Source organism: Tinamus guttatus, unplaced genomic scaffold (genome assembly GCF_059628265.1).
Source record: "Tinamus guttatus ecotype Peru unplaced genomic scaffold, ASM5962826v1 Tinamus_guttatus_pri_ptg000318l, whole genome shotgun sequence".
In the NCBI taxonomy this organism is placed as follows: domain Eukaryota; kingdom Metazoa; phylum Chordata; class Aves; order Tinamiformes; family Tinamidae; genus Tinamus; species Tinamus guttatus.
The window spans coordinates 1-20,166 of record NW_028288852.1 but is presented as its reverse complement, the minus strand read 5'-3'; the positions used below and the strand labels follow the sequence as shown (position 1 = coordinate 20,166).

Genomic DNA, 20,166 nt, shown 5'->3' with positions numbered 1-20,166 from the left:
AACTGTATCACTTGCTTCAGAAAAGTATGATTTGGAGGTCTTTTATTTTTACATAAAATGACATAAATGTAAGCCAGCTCAAATACTGTAGAAATCAATGCATTTGGTTTCATTTAAGCAAAATACCAAGCTGTAAGGAAAACAACAGCCCTAATACGGTAATCTCTAATCGTTGCCCTTCCTGCAAAGCAAGAACCTCTTTCAGAAACTGAGCTTTCCTCTGAGGACAAGGCTTCCAGGCAAGAGAGTTTCCCATCCCCGCGGCCTGCCTTGCCCTGTTTCATAAGCCCCGGTTTGAGGTCGCCACGGGCTCCCCAAGCGGCACCACAAGCCCCACAGCGGAGCGGGCGGCACCGCGGCCGTTAGGGCGCCCAACGGCTCCCTCAAGCCCCGCCCCCATCGACCTTCCCGGCGAGCGACTCCTGCCGCCTGCGAGGAGCGTGGTGCGCGTGCGCCGCTCTCCCGTGGTCCCTGGCGCGCGGCGGCCGGAGCTGAGCGGACATGGCGCTGCACGTCCCCAAGGCCCCGGGCTTCGCCCAGATGCTCAAGGAGGGCGCGAAGGTGAGAACGGCGGCGGCGGGCGGAGGGATGGATGGACGTTGCTCCTGCCCGCCCCAGAGCTCCTCCTTCTTTGGCGGCGGCGAGGCAGGGAGGGAGGGAGGCGGCATGGCGGCGCGGGGAAGCTTCTGGAAGGTTCCGCAGGCTGGCGGGGCTGGCGCTCCGTGTGCGGCGGCTCCGGGCCCCGGGACCGAGCCTGCTGCTGCCCGTCTGCCTGCGCCGCGCGTCCTGGGCCGGGGCAGCGGCGGGCGGGGCCCGGCGCACGTGGCCTTCTAGAAAGCTCTGCCCCCGGGTGGGGCTGGGGAGTCGCTCCGTGGTCGCCCTCGAGCTGAAAGTGGTCTCAGCAGGAAAGGTTTTTGGGGAGCGTTTGCAGAGGGGGGCCAACTCTTAGAGCTGGATCAGTTCTGTACGGGCCTCTCTGCTTCCTGCCAATGTTCCTCCGTTGCTCTCTGCTCCTTTATCTATAAAAAAAGGGTACTGCAAAGTGAGCAGATAATCTTCATACAGTTACACGTGGCACTACATTTATATAATAATCATTTATTTTGACAGTTATCAAATGCCTGATGGAGTGTATGACTAGTGTGAGAAAGCTGAGTTTTTCCTGAAAAAAAAATGTATGAATGCTGATGCTAACTGTATGCGAAAGGAGGTTAGGCAACACAGAAAACTCTGTACTATCTCTCCAAAAGCTTTTCTGGGGGCAGGGAATAGCATATTACAGAGAGGTAGGGGGAAGCAGAATAACACAGATCCTGGTTCTTTAAGGGTTAAGAACAGCACGAGTTGTATTTCAGAAAACAAGGGAACATTTGTCTCCATAAGATGCTTTGTATTTGTAGAATACCTGGCTATGCGCCTATATTTTTCTTTGCTGTAATGTTTTCCTCTTCTTTAGGCTCTTACTGGGGATCCCTTCATTTTATAAGGCTTTCAAATAGGTGTTGATTAGCTTCTCAGTCGCAGTTATTTCCTGAGTGTGTGTTTTTTTTTTTTTTTTTTAACACGAATGTATGTTTGAATACAGAATAGAGTTGATGGTAGATCTCTGTAGAATGCAAAAATGTGAATAAAAAGTGTGTGCTGAAACAGAATGGTCAAAAACTTGTAGCTTTTCAAACTGGTAACATTTTTTTTTTCTGTGTAGCATTATTCAGGACTTGAAGAAGCTGTTTACAGGAATATCCAAGCTTGCAAAGAACTTGCTCAGACCACCCGTACAGCTTATGGACCAAATGGTAAATAAATCCTAACATGACTTAATGTTTTTGAGAAAAATTATAATGTTCAAAGGTCAATCCCACCTTGAAGAAGCAGCAACTGTTTCTTGAAAAATTACATTGGACTCTTTATTGAACTTCAAATATAGTCTTTGTGCATATGAAGACTGCAGCTTTCTGTCTCTTAAGTTTTTTGTAGTATGACTGTTTTGTACAATTAGAGTCTTTTTTCTTACTGCTGTGCTGAAGACCTGCAAAATTAGAGGAGAGACAGTCATAATTAGCATAACTGTACTGTGTTCTGACAAACATACCAAACCAGAAGATATTGCCAATATTGTTCAATTATGCAACATACAAACATCTCTGAAGAGGAACTGTTTATTCAGACATGAATGATTTCTTCTGCATGTAACATTCTCAAACCTAAATATTTTTTAGGGTCTCTAAAAAGTTGAAGTACAGCTAATGTTTTAAGGCATAAGATATACCTGTTGTGATTATGAAACAGTATGAAACACACTTCATAAACTTTTATCCTCCCCCTTAGGAATGAACAAAATGGTTATTAATCATCTGGAGAAGCTTTTTGTTACAAATGATGCTGCTACTATCTTGAGAGAGCTGGAGGTAAGTGTTCTTATTTTGGAAGCTTTCAGTAATGCAGAACTGGTGTTTATCTTAGTGTGGGCCTCTATAGTTCTGAAAGTTAATAAGGATTGTGTCAACCTGCCTAGTGACCTACGTGTGTCATTTTGTAAATCATTCAAGTTTTCTTTGGATTTGAGTGTGTAAAGTAAATGCACTACCTCCAGGTTAGAAGTAGGCTTCTTCTGTAAAGCAGCATTAAGGAGTTGAAGGTGCTTAGTATCACCTCCTGTATTATCCCAAATCAGCGTAGATGTGTGTGTCTAAGTAATACAGTGTTTAGAAAACTCTGAATGAAGTAGCTGTTAGTCGTCTGACACTGGCACTTGCTGTATTTTCTTGCTGTCTTAGAAGATTGTAGCTGGAATATGGAGATATATGGTAGTGGGCTATGGAGCTGTGGCAGGATCCATATGTGAACTGATAGAAGAATTATAGGAAAAACTGAGATAGCCTGGCTTTTCTCTTACTACCATAATATTTGTATCGCTACATAGTTTTACTGTATGTTTGATGTCTTTTGGTAGAAATAATATTCTAGAATAGTAGCAAGAAAGCACTGAAAAGTAAAACTTTTCAAGACTGCATTACACTTTGTAATGTGTTTGTATCAGTGTGAATGGGAAAAAATATGCAAGTCAGAGTTCTTCAAAAATATCTGCAAACTAGTTAATTTCATAAGTTTTGCATGCCACTTTCTGGGATAAGATGATAGGTGCTCTAAATATATTCAAGGATAATGTATTTTTACTACACTTCCTTTAAAGAGAAAATAATATGACGTCTATGCAGATAGCAAAGCTTTAGAATTAACACAATATAGTTCTCTGGTTTAAACTTACGGATATATGAGCTCAATTTGAGGGTCAAAATTAGATTGTAAAGCCACTGCATCTTGTTAAAATAGCAGAAACAAGTAGCACGGGTTTGCAAATAATGTTGAAGAACTGTAAAGTTCTGTGAAATTTTCATAGATGCAGTACTTTCGTTTATTATGGAAATTACTATTTAAGATAGTTGTATTTCTCTTGTGTATTCTTGGTATTATTAGATATAACTTGAAATCAAAGAACTTGTACTACATGGAAAAGTCTAGAGCTCTAGCCCAAGTGGGACTAGCTAAATTTAATTTAGCTTAATTTAGCAGCTAAATTAAGGTATGCAACTTCTTTCAAAGGTCCAGCATCCTGCTGCAAAAATGATTGTGATGGCTTCCCATATGCAAGAGCAAGAAGTAGGAGATGGAACAAATTTTGTCCTTGTTTTTGCTGGAGTCCTTCTGGAGTTAGCAGAGGACCTTCTGAGAATGGGATTATCTGTGTCAGAGGTGAGTTAATGATATGATGAAGCCTGAATCAGACAGTTATTGGTTCTGTATAATACTGTTTCCTTCAAAAATGATTTTTAGATAAAAATCTATGAAGATAATAGTATATGTTTTACTGTGTGTGATTGCATCGCTTGTAAGCTTTTTCACTTTTTATTATAGTTAAAAGTTTTACATTGCTTTCCAGAAAAGATGTGCAAAGTAGGAATGTATAGTGATGTAGATAGTGAACTTTTGCTGCTTGCTATACAGGTGATTGAAGGATATGAAAAAGCTTGCAAGAAAGCCCTAGAAATTCTTCCTGACTTGGTGTGCTGTTCTGCAAAGAACCTTCGAGATGTAGAAGAAGTGGCCTCCTTGTTGCACACCTCAGTGATGAGTAAACAATATGGCAATGAACAATTTCTGGCCAAACTTATTGCACAGGCCTGTGGTAAGTGAGCGAGTTTGATTGCATTAGGAAATGGTGTGAGTTGGACTTGATCATTGCTAATGTTTTCATGTAAGATGAAAAGGTATCGTTATTTTACCAGGTTAAATTATGCTCTGTAGTGAGTGTAACCTTTTTTCTTTCTCATATTAGTAATTGTGACTCAGATAAGGTCCATGGCTTCTAGGAAATATTTATAGAAGTAGCCTACTGCTGCATGGTGTCTTTCAGCACAACAGATTTTTTTCATCATTTCTTGTCATTAGAAAGATGCATTACACTTCAGAGAAACTATTCACTAGTCGCAGCCACAGGACAGTGAAAGCAAGAATGTGTCGCTGTGTTTCTCCTTTTAGACCTCAAGAAATATAACCCTCAAGTCTAGTATAAGTGTTTCCTCAAAATACTCTGGGTTAGATCTTGTTTAAATTGACCTCCAGACTTAATTTAACTGACTATTTTGAATAAATGTTGATTTTGATTGTTATATTATAAAAACAAATGTTGTGCTCATCTCTTGATGCAGTGGTCTTAATGGATTATAATTGCCTTAAACTTAAATAGCTAGTTCAAATCTTTGACTTCTAGTACTCAGAAAAAAACCCTCACTGCATTGCTTATGTGTTGCCATTTCACTTCGATAAGCAACAAAAATTCTTTTTTATTTTCATACAGTTTCTATTCTTCCTGATTCTGGGCATTTCAATGTCGACAATATCAGAGTGTGCAAAATTGTGGTAAGTTGGACATAGCTGACTTTACTGCAGAGCTAAGCTCAAAAGTTTAATGGAGGGAGTTAATTTTTAGATCTTTAAACTTTGAAGCTTTTTTTTTTTCTATTCTAATCTCTGGTCTGTTGTAGCATGCATGGTTAAGTTCTGGAAACTGATCCTTGTTTTAAAATACTTCAAAGTTCAGTAGTTAGTTTCAGGAACAGGACTCATGAACGTGGAGAGTTTAAGCTAAAACAAATCTGTTAATTATACCCTGGGATATTGATTGCACCTTTGATTTAGAAGCGTTCAGATGGCCAGGCAAAGGCAGGCTAGGAGGACAACAGCAGTCTAATCTTATACTTTTTTTTTTGTCAGTGGAATATTAGGCCTTAATATGGCCTGTAGAAATGCACCCAATTTACATCTCATATGAATTTCCCTGACTTTTTATGCCTTGTTAACAAATATACAAAAAGTTGAGCATAGAAAATGTATGTTACATTCTGTAATTACTGTTCTCAGAGAACTCAATTTGTGACCTGGTAAGACTCCTTGGTCTCCTCTGCTACAATGAAATCTTAGTGCCTATGTTCAAATGAATATAAGGACTGCTTCTTGTTAGGGATTATGCAGCTTTCTGGCAGTAATGAGGCTTTGCTCCATTTCATTTTCTTCTTTCAGGGAGCTGGTATCTCTGCTTCATCAGTACTGCATGGCATGGTTTTTAAAAAAGAAACTGAAGGAGATGTTACCTCTGTGAAAGATGCAAAGATAGCTGTGTATTCTTGCCCTTTTGATGGTATGATAACTGAAACGAAGGTATGTAGAAGCCCCAGAAAAGTTTTGTATCTATTTATAATCGTGTGCAGTTCTAAATCTCTTATTTTAGACTTAATCACTATGAATCAAGAATATTTATATTGGAGTTACTTCTGTTAATTCATCAGTTCAAAAAAAAGTTCGTAGATAGATATTCTTTTAAATTAATTTTGCTTTATAGTTTACTTGTGAGCCAAACATATGCTCAAATACCTGAAGCTTGGAGTTTTTTAGAAATGCTAGAACTGCTTTTATTTGACTTTTGCTATTCCATTGCTCAGGAAAGGTATCAATTTGATAAAACAGGATGGGTTGAAGTTATGAATAGGTTGACACTGTAAGTCATATAAGTCATTTTTGTCATGACTTTTTTTAAGTATGTATGCAGTTAATACTGAATTGATAATAGCATATCTGTTTGCTAGGGCACTGTACTTATAAAGAATGCTGAAGAACTAATGAATTTCAGTAAGGGAGAAGAAAACCTGATGGACGTACAAGTCAAAGCTATTGCTGATACTGGTGCAAATGTCATAGTAACTGGTGGGAAAGTGGCAGACATGGCACTTCATTATGCCAACAAATACAACCTTATGTTAGTCAGGTAAGTACTAAAAGATAGTGTAAAACTTTTTATCTTTGAGCAGTTTGGTTGTGTGCATAGCTTACGTTCCTTGATAGCATTTCACCTTTATATGAAAGCTAATTGGGAAGTAACTTGCGTATGTGGCACTGTTGAGCTGGAAAGGCAATTAAATTAACCATTTTAGTTGAAGTCAAATGTATATAGAGTTTCTGGAGTTGAGGGGGACTAATGGTTCTTCCTGGCCACGGTCTACATATACCACTGGAAAAAGCATCATACTTCCCTGCATTGCTAGCGTACTGACAGATGAAAGAACTAATTCTTAATACTTTCCTATATTTCTTTTGGAATGTAGCTGGAAGAGGGGGCAGGTGTGTGGTCTTAAATCATCTCAGTTGTAAATTAAACGTGCTTGTACATCTTCAAAATACATTTTGCAAAATACCAGAGTTAAATTTTGTTGGCTTCTCTTCCATTTTGTGCAGAGAAGTGGTCCTTCTTTGTTGGAAACTATACTTGATTGTTGGTGTCTAAAAAAAAAAAATGAATTTCTGGAAAGGGAACATGGTACTGTGACCTCATGTAAAACAGGAAGGACTAGAAATATAATGCAGAGGTATTGTAAGGATAAATCCAAGTGTAAGATTCCTGAAAATACGTGATTATAACTAGCAGGGGGAAGAAGTGAGATTATTTTATCACTTGATGCCTTGGACTTTGATATAATGAATTTACAAAATGCTTCTAAACTGTGAAGTGATAATTTGAATGTGTTAACATTTGTTCTGGAAACTTTCTTTTCTTTTTTCTTTTTTTTTTTTTTTTTTTTTAAAGGTTGAACTCCAAATGGGATCTGAGGAGACTGTGTAAAACTGTTGGTGCAACAGCCCTCCCCAGACTGGTAGGCAATTTTCTAGTGAGAATCAGCATAGAGAGAGCTATTGACAGGTTCTTCTTGTTAACTTTTTTTTCTTTTCCAGACTCCCCCTACTCTAGAAGAAATGGGTCACTGTGACAGTGTGTATCTCTCGGAGGTTGGAGATACCCAGGTGGTTGTGTTTAAGCATGGTACGTATGTTTTCTAAAGTCCTAATGCTGCTATCCTGCAAGTAGGATGTTTGTGGTTGTTTTACATCTAACAAACTGAATTCAATAATGAGCATGTCCTCCTTAACAGAAAAGGAGGATGGTGCCATATCTACCATACTCATTCGTGGATCTACAGACAACCTGATGGATGATATAGAGCGAGCAGTGGATGATGGCGTAAATACTTTCAAAGTCCTCACCAGAGTAAGTAAAGTGAACAGTTCGGATGCCACAATGGAGCTATGGGTCAGTTTGTTGGATCAATTAGACAAGCCTCTTGCTTGCCACTCAGCAGTGGGCACAAGTGCTGCAAACAGCTGTTTACATGGTCAGTTTAGGAGTGTCCTTGAGGCATAGAGACTATTCTGTGGCATGATGCTGCCATCCCTGTCAGTACACTGTGTGTAAGACACACCGACTCAGTCGGAGGTGAGTCTTCGAAGATAAGTTCACTACAGCATTTTTTAACAGCAACCAGTTTGGCTGTTGCCACAAATCCCCCGTTATGTCCCTTGCAAAGCAGACACACCAGAAGAGCTAGGAGTGTGGTTTGGTTTGATTTGGTTTTGCCAGCCATCCACAGAACCCAACTGGTTGCAGACTGTACTTCTCGTTCACCGCTGACAAGATTTACTTCTACCTGCTAATTACAGATTATAAGTAGAATAATTCTTCAGTATTTTCTAATTAGCTTTTCTAGCTCGAGTTTTTTTTTTTTTTGATGGGGAGGGAGAGGCAGGCAGGGCAGGGGCAGGTAAAAAGGAAAAGGTTGTATATTTAGAAGGTGAAAAGAAAAAGACAAAAAAGCCTAGGAAATTTGTTCCTAGTAAGTCTTGAGTTAAAATGACCCTTTAAAAAAAAACAGTATTTCTATTTTCTTTTTATGAAAGACGCTATTTTTTGTTTGAAAACATTGGGAATGAGATTCAATTTTGGGGACGGTACTCTTGAGACTTACTTGTCCTGAAGTAGTGCTTAACAAGTCTGTAAAGTTTTATTGTGTTCTTTCTTTTACTTTTCAAATTTAAATAGCATTTTGCTGCTGTAAGAAGTCTGTGGGATGTTTTGTTCACAGGATAAGCGTCTTGTTCCTGGAGGTGGTGCAACAGAGATTGAATTAGCCAAACAGATCACATCTTATGGAGAGGTACCTCTTTTTTTTTTCTTTTATATACATGTGTGTGTGTGTGTAAAATAGATTAATTAATATGCATATGTATAGCTGTATTCTTAGATATACGAAGTGTAATCATGCACCCTACCTTTCTGGTCCTCTTTGTGTTCATTTTGAAAAGCTAAATGGTTTTCACCTTCACTTTAGACATGTCCTGGGCTTGACCAATACGCCATCAAGAAGTTTGCTGAGGCATTTGAGGCCATTCCTCGAGCACTAGCAGAAAACTCTGGAGTGAAGGCTAACGAAGTCATCTCCAAACTTTATGCTGTCCATCAAGAAGGCAACAAAAATGTTGGCTTTGATATTGAGGTAAATAGTCTCACACAATAGTTGGTGCTCAGGAACAAAGGGTTGTAAGTACTGGTCTCAGTATGAGGTGTAAAATTATCAGAGCTCTATTGTGCATAGTCAAGAAGAGTAACTTTTAAAATGATCATCAGCAGGCAGTTAAAATCAGTGTAGTAGAGTGGCCTTGTGTAGATAAAATGAGAAATTGAATTAATATGGTGAAAAGTAAGTTTTTAGTAATTACCTTTTTGTCTTCGTGCAATGGATTAGGAATGAAGGCGGGGGAGAGATTTTTTTGTTTGTTTGTTTGTTTTAAAGATGAAAACAAGATTGGAAAAGTTATGTTTTGTTCTAAACACATAACTTTGAAAACACAGTAAATTCCAAGAAAAAGCATGAGAAACTTGAACACTGCTTTTTCTCCTGTCTGCCAGGCTGAAGCTCCTGCCGTGAAGGATATGTTGGAAGCCGGTGTCTTAGACACGTACCTTGGAAAATGCTGGGGGATCAAGCTGGCTACAAATGCTGCAGTGACTGTTCTGAGGGTGGATCAGGTAAAGCTTAGAAACAACATGGATGCTAAATTGAAACACCTGCTCTAACTTGCAGAACGCTGATGCAAAATACTTGAATGTATTGGAAGTTCATTGATGTTCTTCTGGTCCTGAAAAACGGTAGCGCTCAAAAACTTGTGTTTTGGAATGGTACAACATTGCCACATCATAGAAACACTATTCATGCTATATATGTTAACTGTACACCTACATGTATAGTATATATTTTGAAGATTTGGCAGTTGATACTTTATTTGGCACTTGATACCATGTCCAAAAATTTATCCAAATCTTTCTAGGAATGGGGTCAGAAAATCCCATAGGTTGTTTTTACATGAAAATGCCATTTAACGGTGGTTATAATTTTACTGAGAAAAGTCCTAGATTTGTATGGTATTTTGTGAAACTAGCAAAAATGTATTTGCATGTAAAATTTCTGTAGATTATTATGGCAAAAGCAGCAGGCGGTCCAAAAGCCCCTAAACAGCAAGGACATTGGGATAAGGATGGCTGGAAAGATGAACCTGAACAATAGTATGCAGGAAGCTGTGTTTCTCCAGCAGAGAAGTATATGTGTGTGTGAATGCATGCATGAATATGTTGACACAGCTGATCTTCTTAAGAGCACACGCATGACATTACTGCCCTGAGAAATGTAACCATATTTATTTTTGTTACTGAGAATGAACCTTAAAAATCCTAAACCCAAGCTCTCACTGAAAGAAGGCCAAGTGCAATTTTAGTGGTACGTTACTTGTAAGGTCACTGTAGCAAGTGCAACAACTCTACTTTTAACAAGCTGTCACCAGGGGACACTGCTTTAAAAGTGTGATGTTCACAGACTCAAAAATTTAGAACGGCAGTACTAATAATTCTTCTAATGCTTCCTGTAGTGTGTGGCATGTAAACCAGTCACTGGCTAGTTTGGTTGAGCATTACACTTTCGCTAGACTAATTGAAGTTTAACTTGCGTGCAAACATGAGGTAAAAGTTGTGTTTTTACTTGGTATCAGGGTAAATATCTGTATCTGTTTCTGCTGCTTTCAAGGTAAAATACCTCATTTTTATGAATCAGTGGTATACATGCAGAGCCCAGAAACTGCATGAATTTAGTGAATGCTGATGGCATCATATAGGTAGAAAAATCTCATTCTACCTTTTCTCTCTCCTTGTTGTAGATCATCATGGCAAAGCCAGCTGGTGGTCCTAAGCCTCCATCAGGAAAGAAAGACTGGGATGAAGACCAAAATGACTGAACAGCTTAACTGTGCTTCTGAAGTGACATGGTTATTAAGAGTTTTGTCGTGTTCCAGCTAGGGCCTGTCGTCATGAGTTTTCTCCCTTTAAGTTATGAGACTTATATCCAGCGGCGTGCAGAACTTTGAATACTTCAATAAATGCACCTGTCCTTATAAATTATGTTGACTGTGAGTTTCTTTCAGCTAAGCCTGATTAAGTCTATGAACAGATGGATCTTTGTAGGGGGATGAGGGTTCGTGGGTGGGTGATGTGGAACGTGGCTAAGGATGGCTTTAGGCTTTCTAGGAAGGACAGGCCAGGAAGGTGAGGTGGCGGAGTTGCTCTTTAGGTGAGAGAGCAACTGGAATGTATGGAGCTCAGCCTTCGTGGAGGACGAAGCCCGGGTCAAGAGCCTCTGGGAGAGGATTAAAGGGCAGGACAACAGGGGTGACACTGTGGTGGGAGTTTACTACAGGCCTCCTGACCAGGGAGAGGAAGTGGATGAGGCCTTCTACAAGCAACTGCAAGAAGCCTCATGATCCCACACCCTGGTCCTTATGGGGGACTTCAACCATCCAGATGTCTGCGGAGATAATCACACAGCTAGGAGCAGACAGTCCAGGAGGTTCCTGCAGAACATTGCAGATAACTTCTTGATGCAGGTGGTTGATGAGTCAACAAGGACATGGGCGCTGCTAGACCTGGTACTAACAAACAGAGATGGTCTAGTGGGAAAGGTGAAGGTTGACAGTCTGGGCTGCAGTGACCATGAGATGCTGGAATTCACAATTCTGTGAGGAGGAGGATGGTCAAGAAGTAGGATTGCAACTCTGGACTTCAGGAAAGCTAATTTTGACTTTCTCTGGGAGCTTCTTGGAAGAAACCCCTAGACCCAAGAAGAAAAGGGGGTTGAGGAGAGCTGGCTAATATTCAAATCCCACTTTCTCCAAGCTTAGGATCGGTGCATTCCTACAAGAAGGGAAGCAAGGGGGATGGGAGAACTGTGTGGATGGGCAAGGAGCTCTTAAGAAAACTTAGAAGAAAGCATACATAATATGAAAGAAGCGACAGAACACTTGGGAGGAATATAGGAACAGTGTTAGAGAATGTAGGGATGTGGCGAGACCAAGGCCTGTGTGGAATTAGCAATAGATGTCAGGAACAATGGGAGGGGTTTCTATAATTACATCAGCAGTAAGACGACGACTAGGGAAAATGTTAACTTGCTGCTGAATGGGGGGAGTGCTGTGATGGTGGAGGATGCAGAGAAAGCAGAGTTACTAAATGCCTTCTTTGATTCTGTCTTTACTGCTAAGACCAGTCCCCATAAACTACAGAGCTTGGAGACAAGAGAGAAAACCAGGAGAGAGGAGGACTTTCTGCTGGTTGTGGAGGATTGGGTTAGGGATTATTTAGGCAAACTGGACACCCATAAATCTATGGGCCCGGATGGGATGCACCCAGCAGTGCTGAGGGAACTACCAGGGGTCATTGCTCAGCCGCTCTCCATCATCTTCGAGAGGTCATGGAGAGCGGGGGAGGTGCTGAAGGACTGGAAGAAACCAGAATCACTCCAGTCTTCAAAAAGGGCAAAAGGGAGGACCCAGGAAACTACAGGCTGGTCAGCCTCACCTCTGTCCCTGGAAAGGTGATGGAGCAGCACATCCTAGAGACCATCTCCAGGTATGTGGAGGGAAAGCTGATCCAGAGTAGTCAGCATGGGGAAGTCGTGTTTGACAAACCTGATATCCTTCTACGATGAGGTGAATGGATGGATGGATGATGGGAGAGCTGTGGATGTTGTCTACCTTGACTTCAGCAAGGTTTTTGACACCCCCCATAACATCCTCATGGGGAAGCTCCAGAAGTGGGGACTGGATGAGGAGACAGTGAGGTGGATTGAGGACTGGCTAGATGGCATTGCCCAGAAGGTGGTGATAAATGGCGCTGAGTCCAGTTGGAGGTTTGTGGCCCCCAGGGATCAGTACTGGGCCCGGTGCTGTTCAACTTGTTCATCAATGACTTGGACGAGGGCACAGAGTGCACCCTCAGCAAGTTTGCAGATGACACCAAACTGTGAGGAGTGGCTGACACTCCTGAGGGCTGTGCTGCCATTCAGAGGGACCTGGACAGGTTGGAGAGTTGGGCAGAGAGGAACCTCATGAGGTTCAGCAAGGATAAGTGCAGGGTCCTGCACCTGGGGAGGAATAACCCCAGACACTGGTACAGATTAGGGCTTGGACTGCTGGAAAGCAGCTCCGCAGAAAGGGATGTAGGGGTCCTGGTTGACAACAAGTTAACCATGAGTCAGCAATGTGCCCTCATGGCCAAGAAGGCCAATGGGATCCTGGCCTGCATCAGAAGGAGCATTGCCAGCAGGTCCAGGGAGGGGATCCTGCCCCTCTACTCAGCTCTAGTGAGGCTGCACCTGGAGTACTGGGTGCAGCTGTGGTCTCCCCAGTACAAGAGGGACATTGAGCTTCTAGTGAGGGTCAGTGTAGAGCCACAAAGATGATTAAGCAATGGCAGCATTTATCTTATGAGAAAAGACTAAGCCAGCTGGGCCTGTTTAGGCTGGAGAACTTTGAGATCTGATCAATATATACAAATACCTGAAAGGAGAATGTAAAGAAGATGGGGCAAACTCTTCTTGGTGGTGGCCAGTGACAGGACAAGGGGTAATGGCTACAAGTTGAAACACAGGAAGTTCCATCTCCATGTGAGGAAGAACTTCTTTCCTGTGAGGGTGACAGAGCCCTGGCACAGGCTGCCCAGAGAGGTTGTGGAGTCTCCTTCTCTGGAGAGACGTGCCACGTGCTCTAGGTGTCCCTGCAGGAGCAGTAGGGTTGGACTAGATGATCTCCAAAGGTCCCTTCCAACCTCAACCAGTCTGGGCCTCTGTGGTAAGGGAGGTGGAGTGCAGGCCTGGTGCAGAGAACTTTTAATTTGTGGAAACTGGGATCTATTCTCCAGGACCTCAGTGTGCAGTGACACTATGCACCTTACTCAGATGGAGCATACCAAGTCAAACGAGGTAAAAGGAATAAGTAAGTGTGGCACCAGGTCCATGCCTTTGTTCAGTTCTGTTACATGCATCTAATAATTGTTCATCCTTCCAGAGTTCCCCTGCTCTCCAAAGGTTAAACAATGGTTAAATGTATCTCTGGCTGTTAGAATGAGTTGAGCTGCCTTAAAAATAAATAGCATCTAGGCAAAAGTTAGCTAAGCAGAAGTGTCAGGCCTGTCACAGAGCGGGATGGAATCCTTTAAAAGCACATAAGGGGGAAATTGGGAGACCTGTGTTAAGCTCTTTACATGCTCATAAAAATTCTTATGCCTTTTAAGTTAAAAGGGAAAACTGCAGTTGAAATTTAAGCTCCATGAATAATGACTACTTTTCCGACTCTTGCCAGCACTATTCAATTTCACAGCCAGAAGGGAGTGGGAGGTTAAATCAGGTCTGGAACTTTCTTCTGCCTAAATAAGGCTGTCCTACACCAGCTATGCTCCTGCTTGCTTTTTATGCATCATTGGTGTGGCTCAAACTTAAACTCAGCAATTTTTCAGAGGGGACTGGCATACCAAACCCTATGCACAGGGACTACTGCTGGCACATCAAAGGGTAACAGGACCACATATGCAACTACTACTTTTCTTAGGAGGTTGGTGGGTGAAAAATACACAGGTTGAAAGAGGCATGAGCAAGGTGCTGTTCAAGCATGCAGGAGCCAGGATTTCACTTGTGTAAATTCTATGTGCAGCCTCGCCTGCAGGGAAGACAACTTCAAATAAAAACTACAACCCACCTCAGACTAGTTTTTCTTACTACTGCAACAGAGACCAGCTAAGCTGAGGTGCTGTTAGTGAAAGGAAAAGAGGAATCCAAGGCCTTAAGCTTGTCAAAAATACCCTGTCAAAGAATTCCTAGAGAGTTTGCAACTTAAGTGTTTCTGTTCTAGAAATAAAGGTTAGCGCAAAGAGAGCTGGTGCTGAATGTCTCAGGTCTTAGGATGTGCAGGGAGAGACAGCATCTTTCTCATGCTTAGAACTACATGCAGATATATAACTGCGATAACTATATATAGTTCAAGATTGTTTATAGTTCAAGATCTCTTTAAAGTGTTATTTGCTGACTAAAAGCTATAGCAGGCAAGAGACATTAAGAAAGGAGTGGTTGTTTGGTCACACAAGCTATTCCTTAGAAACTCAAAGCTATCATTTTGAAAAAAAAGACTTTTATTTAAAGAGTAGTGAAAACACTGGAAAACAGTATAAGTTAATTGTTTCATTCGTCAGTATCTAAGAAGCATAAAGCATATTCCCGCGGTTGTACACGGCAGCTCCAAGGTGTAACAACATGATTTGCAAGTCCATCCCTTCTGTGAGGGAGCTTTGACATGGTTGCAGAGACAGGAGGGCTCCTCAGCGGCGCTAGAGCAGCCGCTCGTAGAACAGGAGGTACGCCTGCGCGCCCAGCACCTTGGCCGCCGACACGGCCTGGACATGGGTGTCACTGACATGGAACCACTGCCCTTTTACTGGTTCAGTTCCTAAAGCTGGAAAAGAAAATTTAGGAGGCAAAATGCATTAAAAAATATTGGAGTAGACATGCTACTGCTCTGCAGTAAGAGGTAACTAAAAATACTTCTAACCTTCACCTTGAGTAGATTCTCCTCGGAGGACAAGCTCAGAAAGGTGATTGTTGATATTTCTCATTTTGGCATATGCAGTGTAGTGCCCAGATCTCATGGTGCCGCTGTGTTCGACAACGCCATACAGAGAATACAACACTTTTGTATTCCCCTCAGCCACGTTCTATAGGAGCAAAAGTGCAGGTTTGTCACTGAGCTACCGGATTTTAACAAGGCTAGAATATAAGCTCCTCCATCTTCTCTTTTTTAGTGAAGCACAGAATATTTGTCACCAGGCTCATGCTAGTTACCACAACCATGACCAGTAGGGGACCAGAAAACTAACAGACTCACATGCAAGTTACAAGATAGCCTGTACTATCATGCAAAATAACTGAAAACTTGATAAACATTGGATGAAGGATTCTGTTAAGCAGCATAATTTTGAAAACACAGTAAAATATGAAAAGGGAGAATCTGCTCCCCTATATCGCCACCACTTACTTTACATTTAACTGAGCAGAAAGGAGCCAGGTCCAACACCTCTGGAAACTTGATATGCCTGTTAACTTTCCGTAGATTAAATCCAGCCTTAACAGGACATAAAGAAAAAGAAATACCAGTGTTAGAATGCAACATATTTAAAAGCACGCTTCTCTCATTATTTACTAGGTATGTTACATCAAAGATCTAAGAATCCTAACACAACACACAAAATTAGTCTTACATGAAGATGGACAGAACGGCTTCTTTTTCCCCTCTCTCCCTGTCTCTCTCCCCATCCCACCCCAAGCTTCTCTGGCATTGTCCCCTTGCTTCCATATGCTGCACTGGAGCCTGTGTTAGGCCAGCTCTTTAACTCTCTCTTCTGGTACCTTAATAATGGGAGCAGAAATGGAGAAGAACCTCCGTACTAAATAAGACCTAAGCAATTACTCTGAAGGCAGTTCTTGCTTCTCAGATACTGCAGAACTGCAGCATGCCTGAAGGGCTCAGTTCACATTGCCAGAACCAAAGGAATTTCTACTTCTAGCCTATTCAAATAATATGCTGGTATCAAAATGGGGAGAGAAAAAAAAAAAAAAAAAGGGGGGGGGGGGAATAGAAGTCGTCTTTTCCTCAGTTGTGTTATAGTCACTCTGAGTATCCTATATATTTTCTATTTGGTCTGTAGAATTGATTTTCATCTACTTAAGAGCTCCACTCCTTATTTTTTCACCCCCTGGAAAGAGGAGCTTTACAGAAAATTAAAGCATGTTAACGCTGGTTCTGTATTAAGCCAGAATTATACAGCTATCTACACAGTAAGCTGGTACTATATACACATGTACTTTGGCAACAACAGCCCGCAAGTTACCTGTTGAAATCTCTTTAAATGAAGAGTTAAAATTGGAGGAGGAAGAGAAATAAGCATTTGTTTTTTGGCATTGGTATAAATATACTTCTTTTCACCTAGAGGAAACAAAAAGTATCAATTATTAACACGTAAACAAATGTTACAGCAAGAAATCAATAGTTTTCACTATTTACAGGGTTGCAATGTCACCCACTCATCCACTAACACGACTGAGGAACTGCACACTCCCCGCTAACAGGATCAGCTGAACAGCTGCTGTCTTCTTGCAGAACCAGTGTCCCTAAAGCTGTGCGAGCAGCATCAGAGGGAACTTTCTTCCATGTTGCCTACAACTCCCATAATCAGAATCTGTATGGGGCTTTTTGTGGTCTTTTGAGTAAATGTCAACGTACTTCTCTCGCAACTGTTACAGAAATTCTACATTATGGAACAACAAAAAAAGTAATTTGCTAAATAACTGCTCCCTACATTTATCCACATAAGGTTTTAGATTAAAAAACAAACAAACAAACACCTTTAAGTCAAAATTATTCCTCATTTTCAAGCCTCTTTCCATCCTGCAGTGTCCTCTACTCAAGCTTATGAACCTACTATTCTCCTTAAATAAGAACTTTCTGGTACTAAACTGTGCAAAAGCAAGAGGTTTTCACTGTCTGTCCTTAAACACAAGTTCTACTAATCTAAGGTTAGGTTGCAAGTTACACAACTGGTGCTTCAGGTACATCACACCCACCAACCCAAGCAGCAGACAGGGACAGTTTTAGAGTTTTGCAAGATAATTTGTCGTACTTTTTAAGTTCTTCTTTGGTCCACAATGTCTTTGTGTACACACATCACAGAGTAGTTTATTGGTCTCACTAAGTTTTTCATTACGGGTAAATTGATACAAACAGTGATGGATGGAACTTTCTTCGAGGTTCAGGTCTTCCCTCTTTGCAAGGGTACAAAAGGCTGTTTCTGGATCTTCAGTCACCACTTCATGAATCTTTGTCGGAACAGTCTGAAGGTCATCTAAAATATTTATATCAGATTTGGTATTGGCACACAAATGTAGTTTTGAAAAGTCAGTAGCAAGCTCCTCTTCCTCCTCTTCATCATCATCATCTTTCAAGGGTAAGTTGTCAAGGCCATTGACAAACTTCACAGGAGATTCCGAGTCTTCCATAGAGAGATCTGTGTGAGATTCATCTTCCATATGTTCTTGTTCTGTCTCTCCTGCATTTTCAGGCAACACCTGAACATCTGCACTGTTTCGCTGCGTACTTAAGTCCATTGGCCTTGAGCAGGGATCTTCGCAATCATTTGCCGATTCCTCTTCTTGCTTCACATCAGGTTTTTCAGAGTAACCTTCTGCCTTTATTTCCTGGTTATACTCTGGATCTTCCTCCGATGGCTCAATAGCACAGATATCTGTCAAATGAAGTACCTTGCCTTGAAGCTTTTGCTGACGACGCTGGTTCTAAAAATCGGAATGCATGATATGCAAGAATAAGAAGAACAGAAAGGTTAAATAGTGTTTAGCATTTTAGACCATTTCTTATCAAAATCTTTAGAGCATGCAATAGGTGTCGAAGTGGAGTGAGTGGCAGTGCAAAATCTACCAGTTAGTGATCTGATTTCATCAATTCAAAGTAGCTAACACTAAATTCACACTTACTCAAACATAGTTCTTCACTCTTTTCCTTTACACCGTCTTTAGAATACAGCTAACACTTCCCCTTATATCTTCCTGATCCTTTTTCATGCCTGTATTCCTACGTTTTTCGTTACAGAACAGCTACATGCTACAACTTAATTCTGCTGCAGACAAGTAACGTAAATTCCACATTGGTTTGGTGTTAACTAATTTCTAGCACAGCAGCTTTCAGCAGAATAAGCAACTTCTTAATAGCTGTAATGTATACGCAATTCCTCGCCAGATGCAAATTTGCACAAGGAGAAATTATAACTTGTCCTTTTCTCACTGGTTCTCCTTCTAATTTGAAGAGGCAAATGAAAAATCTTGTTTTACCAGAATTTGCAAGTGCTTCATTAATACAAGTGAAATATTTATCAAAACCAACCTTGGCTTGTTTTTTGGCCTGTTTCTTTGCTTTTTTCTGAAGGTGTTTACTTGTACCAGGGAGCTCATCTCTCTGTTTAACATAACAGTTGTTGTTTTTATTTTCATCATCATCTTCCGAATCCCTTTCTTTGTTTTTCTTAGTATTTCTTTCATTTGTATTTTTCAATTTCTACAAAAACAAACAAAAAGCCGTCAGAACAAGCACAAAATTAGTTATTATTCTGCAGAATAACAAAATGGGAGTCCAAAGAAAGCTGCAGCGATGAGCATGTTATTCAAGGAGTTTTTCCATGCAAGAGATAGAGATGTTGCTGTAGTCGCTAAAACGTTAACTCAATTATGACAACTAATGCCAACCATTCCAAAGAGATACCTTACTCCTTTCCTGTGAGGGTGACAGCGCCCTGGCACAGGCTGTCCAGAGAGGTTGTGGAGTCTCCTTCTCTGGAGATCTTCCAAACCCACCTGGATGCCACCCTGTGCCACGTGCTCTGGGTGTCCCTGCTGGAACAGGGGAGTTGGACTAGATGATCTCTAGAGGTCCCTTCCAACCTCAACCAGTCTGTGATTCTGTGTATGCCTCTGTACTCCAGAGGGCATATCAAGCAAAATAAATGAAAAAGTATCATCAAGTAAGGCTAACTGGATCAAATTATGAGCACGTAAAGGAACAATATTACCTTTGGCTTTAACAAATGTAATTAAATTCACTGAGGATTAACATTTTACAAAACCAGACACATTTTAAATTGAACTACCTGCCACACATATTGAAACATTGCCTTTTTTTCTGCTTCTGTTGAAACGAATTTTGTTCATTGCAGAAGGCACGATCCGTTTGCCTGAGGAGATTTCATTTTAATATTTAGCCATTAGTGTTTGCATGAACAGTGCTAATGAAGAATCTGAAATCTTACACACACAGATTATCGAAGTGAAACACAAGGAACAAGTCTCATGTATTTTGAGTCTAGAGATTGATCAAATAATTAAGCATTCACTCTATTTATTCTAACAATACTTAAGTTTATTCAATATTCTGAAATCACTAGAAGACTGAAAGCATTAATCCTCTCAAAGCACAAAAATTGAATGAAAGTTATTAAAACGTAAAGCATTTAAGCACATGACGTGACGTCTTCTATTTAATTCAGATATACACAGTGAAGACGAGTTTGAAACATTATTCTTTACAACTCAGTCTTCTATTGTACTAAGACAACATAGGAACGTCCAAGATAATCTAACTTTGCTTATGGAATAAAATGACAAGGCAGCAAAATCACCAACACACTATCAGCATTTTCCCAAGGACATCTTATGAGCCACAAGTTACAGGAATGATTCTTGAGAAAAGCTCGCTCTATATTTTTGTGCAATTTAAGGTATTGACTTTTAAGAGACACTTTAGAACGATACATATAGCCATTCCCTAATAACCATGTAAAGGTGTTTTTGTATA

The 20,166-nt window shown here is 40.8% G+C and overlaps 2 protein-coding genes across 4 annotated transcripts; one reads left to right on the top strand and one right to left on the bottom strand.

The window, feature by feature from the left end:
* The first annotated feature begins 451 nt into the window (after positions 1-451).
* On the top strand, positions 452-10,828 carry LOC148593946 (T-complex protein 1 subunit theta). Of its 3 annotated transcripts, none has more exons than XM_088528958.1 (16): positions 452-561; positions 1,706-1,796; positions 2,329-2,408; positions 3,604-3,753; positions 4,006-4,186; positions 4,859-4,920; positions 5,581-5,718; positions 6,144-6,322; positions 7,139-7,205; positions 7,285-7,372; positions 7,482-7,597; positions 8,469-8,540; positions 8,715-8,879; positions 9,293-9,412; positions 9,855-9,979; positions 10,591-10,828. In XM_088528958.1, exons 1-15 carry the CDS (start codon positions 502-504, stop codon positions 9,945-9,947), a joined length of 1,662 nt encoding a protein of 553 aa, XP_088385084.1. In that variant the 5' UTR covers positions 452-501; the 3' UTR covers positions 9,948-9,979; positions 10,591-10,828. The 3 variants fall into 3 exon arrangements, with proteins under 3 accessions (XP_088385084.1, XP_088385085.1, XP_088385086.1); XM_088528959.1 differs by having other exon boundaries at positions 9,855-9,985; positions 10,591-10,661; XM_088528960.1 differs by lacking the exon at positions 9,855-9,979.
* Positions 10,829-14,919: 4,091 nt separating this feature from the next.
* LOC148593945 (ubiquitin carboxyl-terminal hydrolase 16-like) lies at positions 14,920-18,873 on the bottom strand (the record flags this gene model as incomplete). The annotated part of the gene is made up of 6 exons (XM_088529006.1): positions 14,920-15,207; positions 15,304-15,466; positions 15,787-15,873; positions 16,640-16,734; positions 17,429-18,098; positions 18,703-18,873. Coding segments are annotated over 6 exons (1,311 nt in total), but the record flags the coding sequence as incomplete, so codon positions are not given.
* Between the last annotated feature and the right edge of the window lie 1,293 nt (positions 18,874-20,166).

What these genes read in the sequence shown, in the direction of transcription:
- LOC148593946 (XM_088528958.1), top strand. Translation starts at nt 502, where the DNA reads ATGGCGCTGCACGTCCCCAAGGCCCCGGGCTTCGCCCAGATGCTCAAG. An exon ending in TCAGAGTGTGCAAAATTGTG is followed by an intron (nt 4,921 to 5,580) that starts GTAAGTTGGACA and finishes TTCTTCTTTCAG; the next exon opens with GGAGCTGGTATCTCTGCTTC. An exon ending in GTATGATAACTGAAACGAAG is followed by an intron (nt 5,719 to 6,143) that starts GTATGTAGAAGC and finishes TCTGTTTGCTAG; the next exon opens with GGCACTGTACTTATAAAGAA.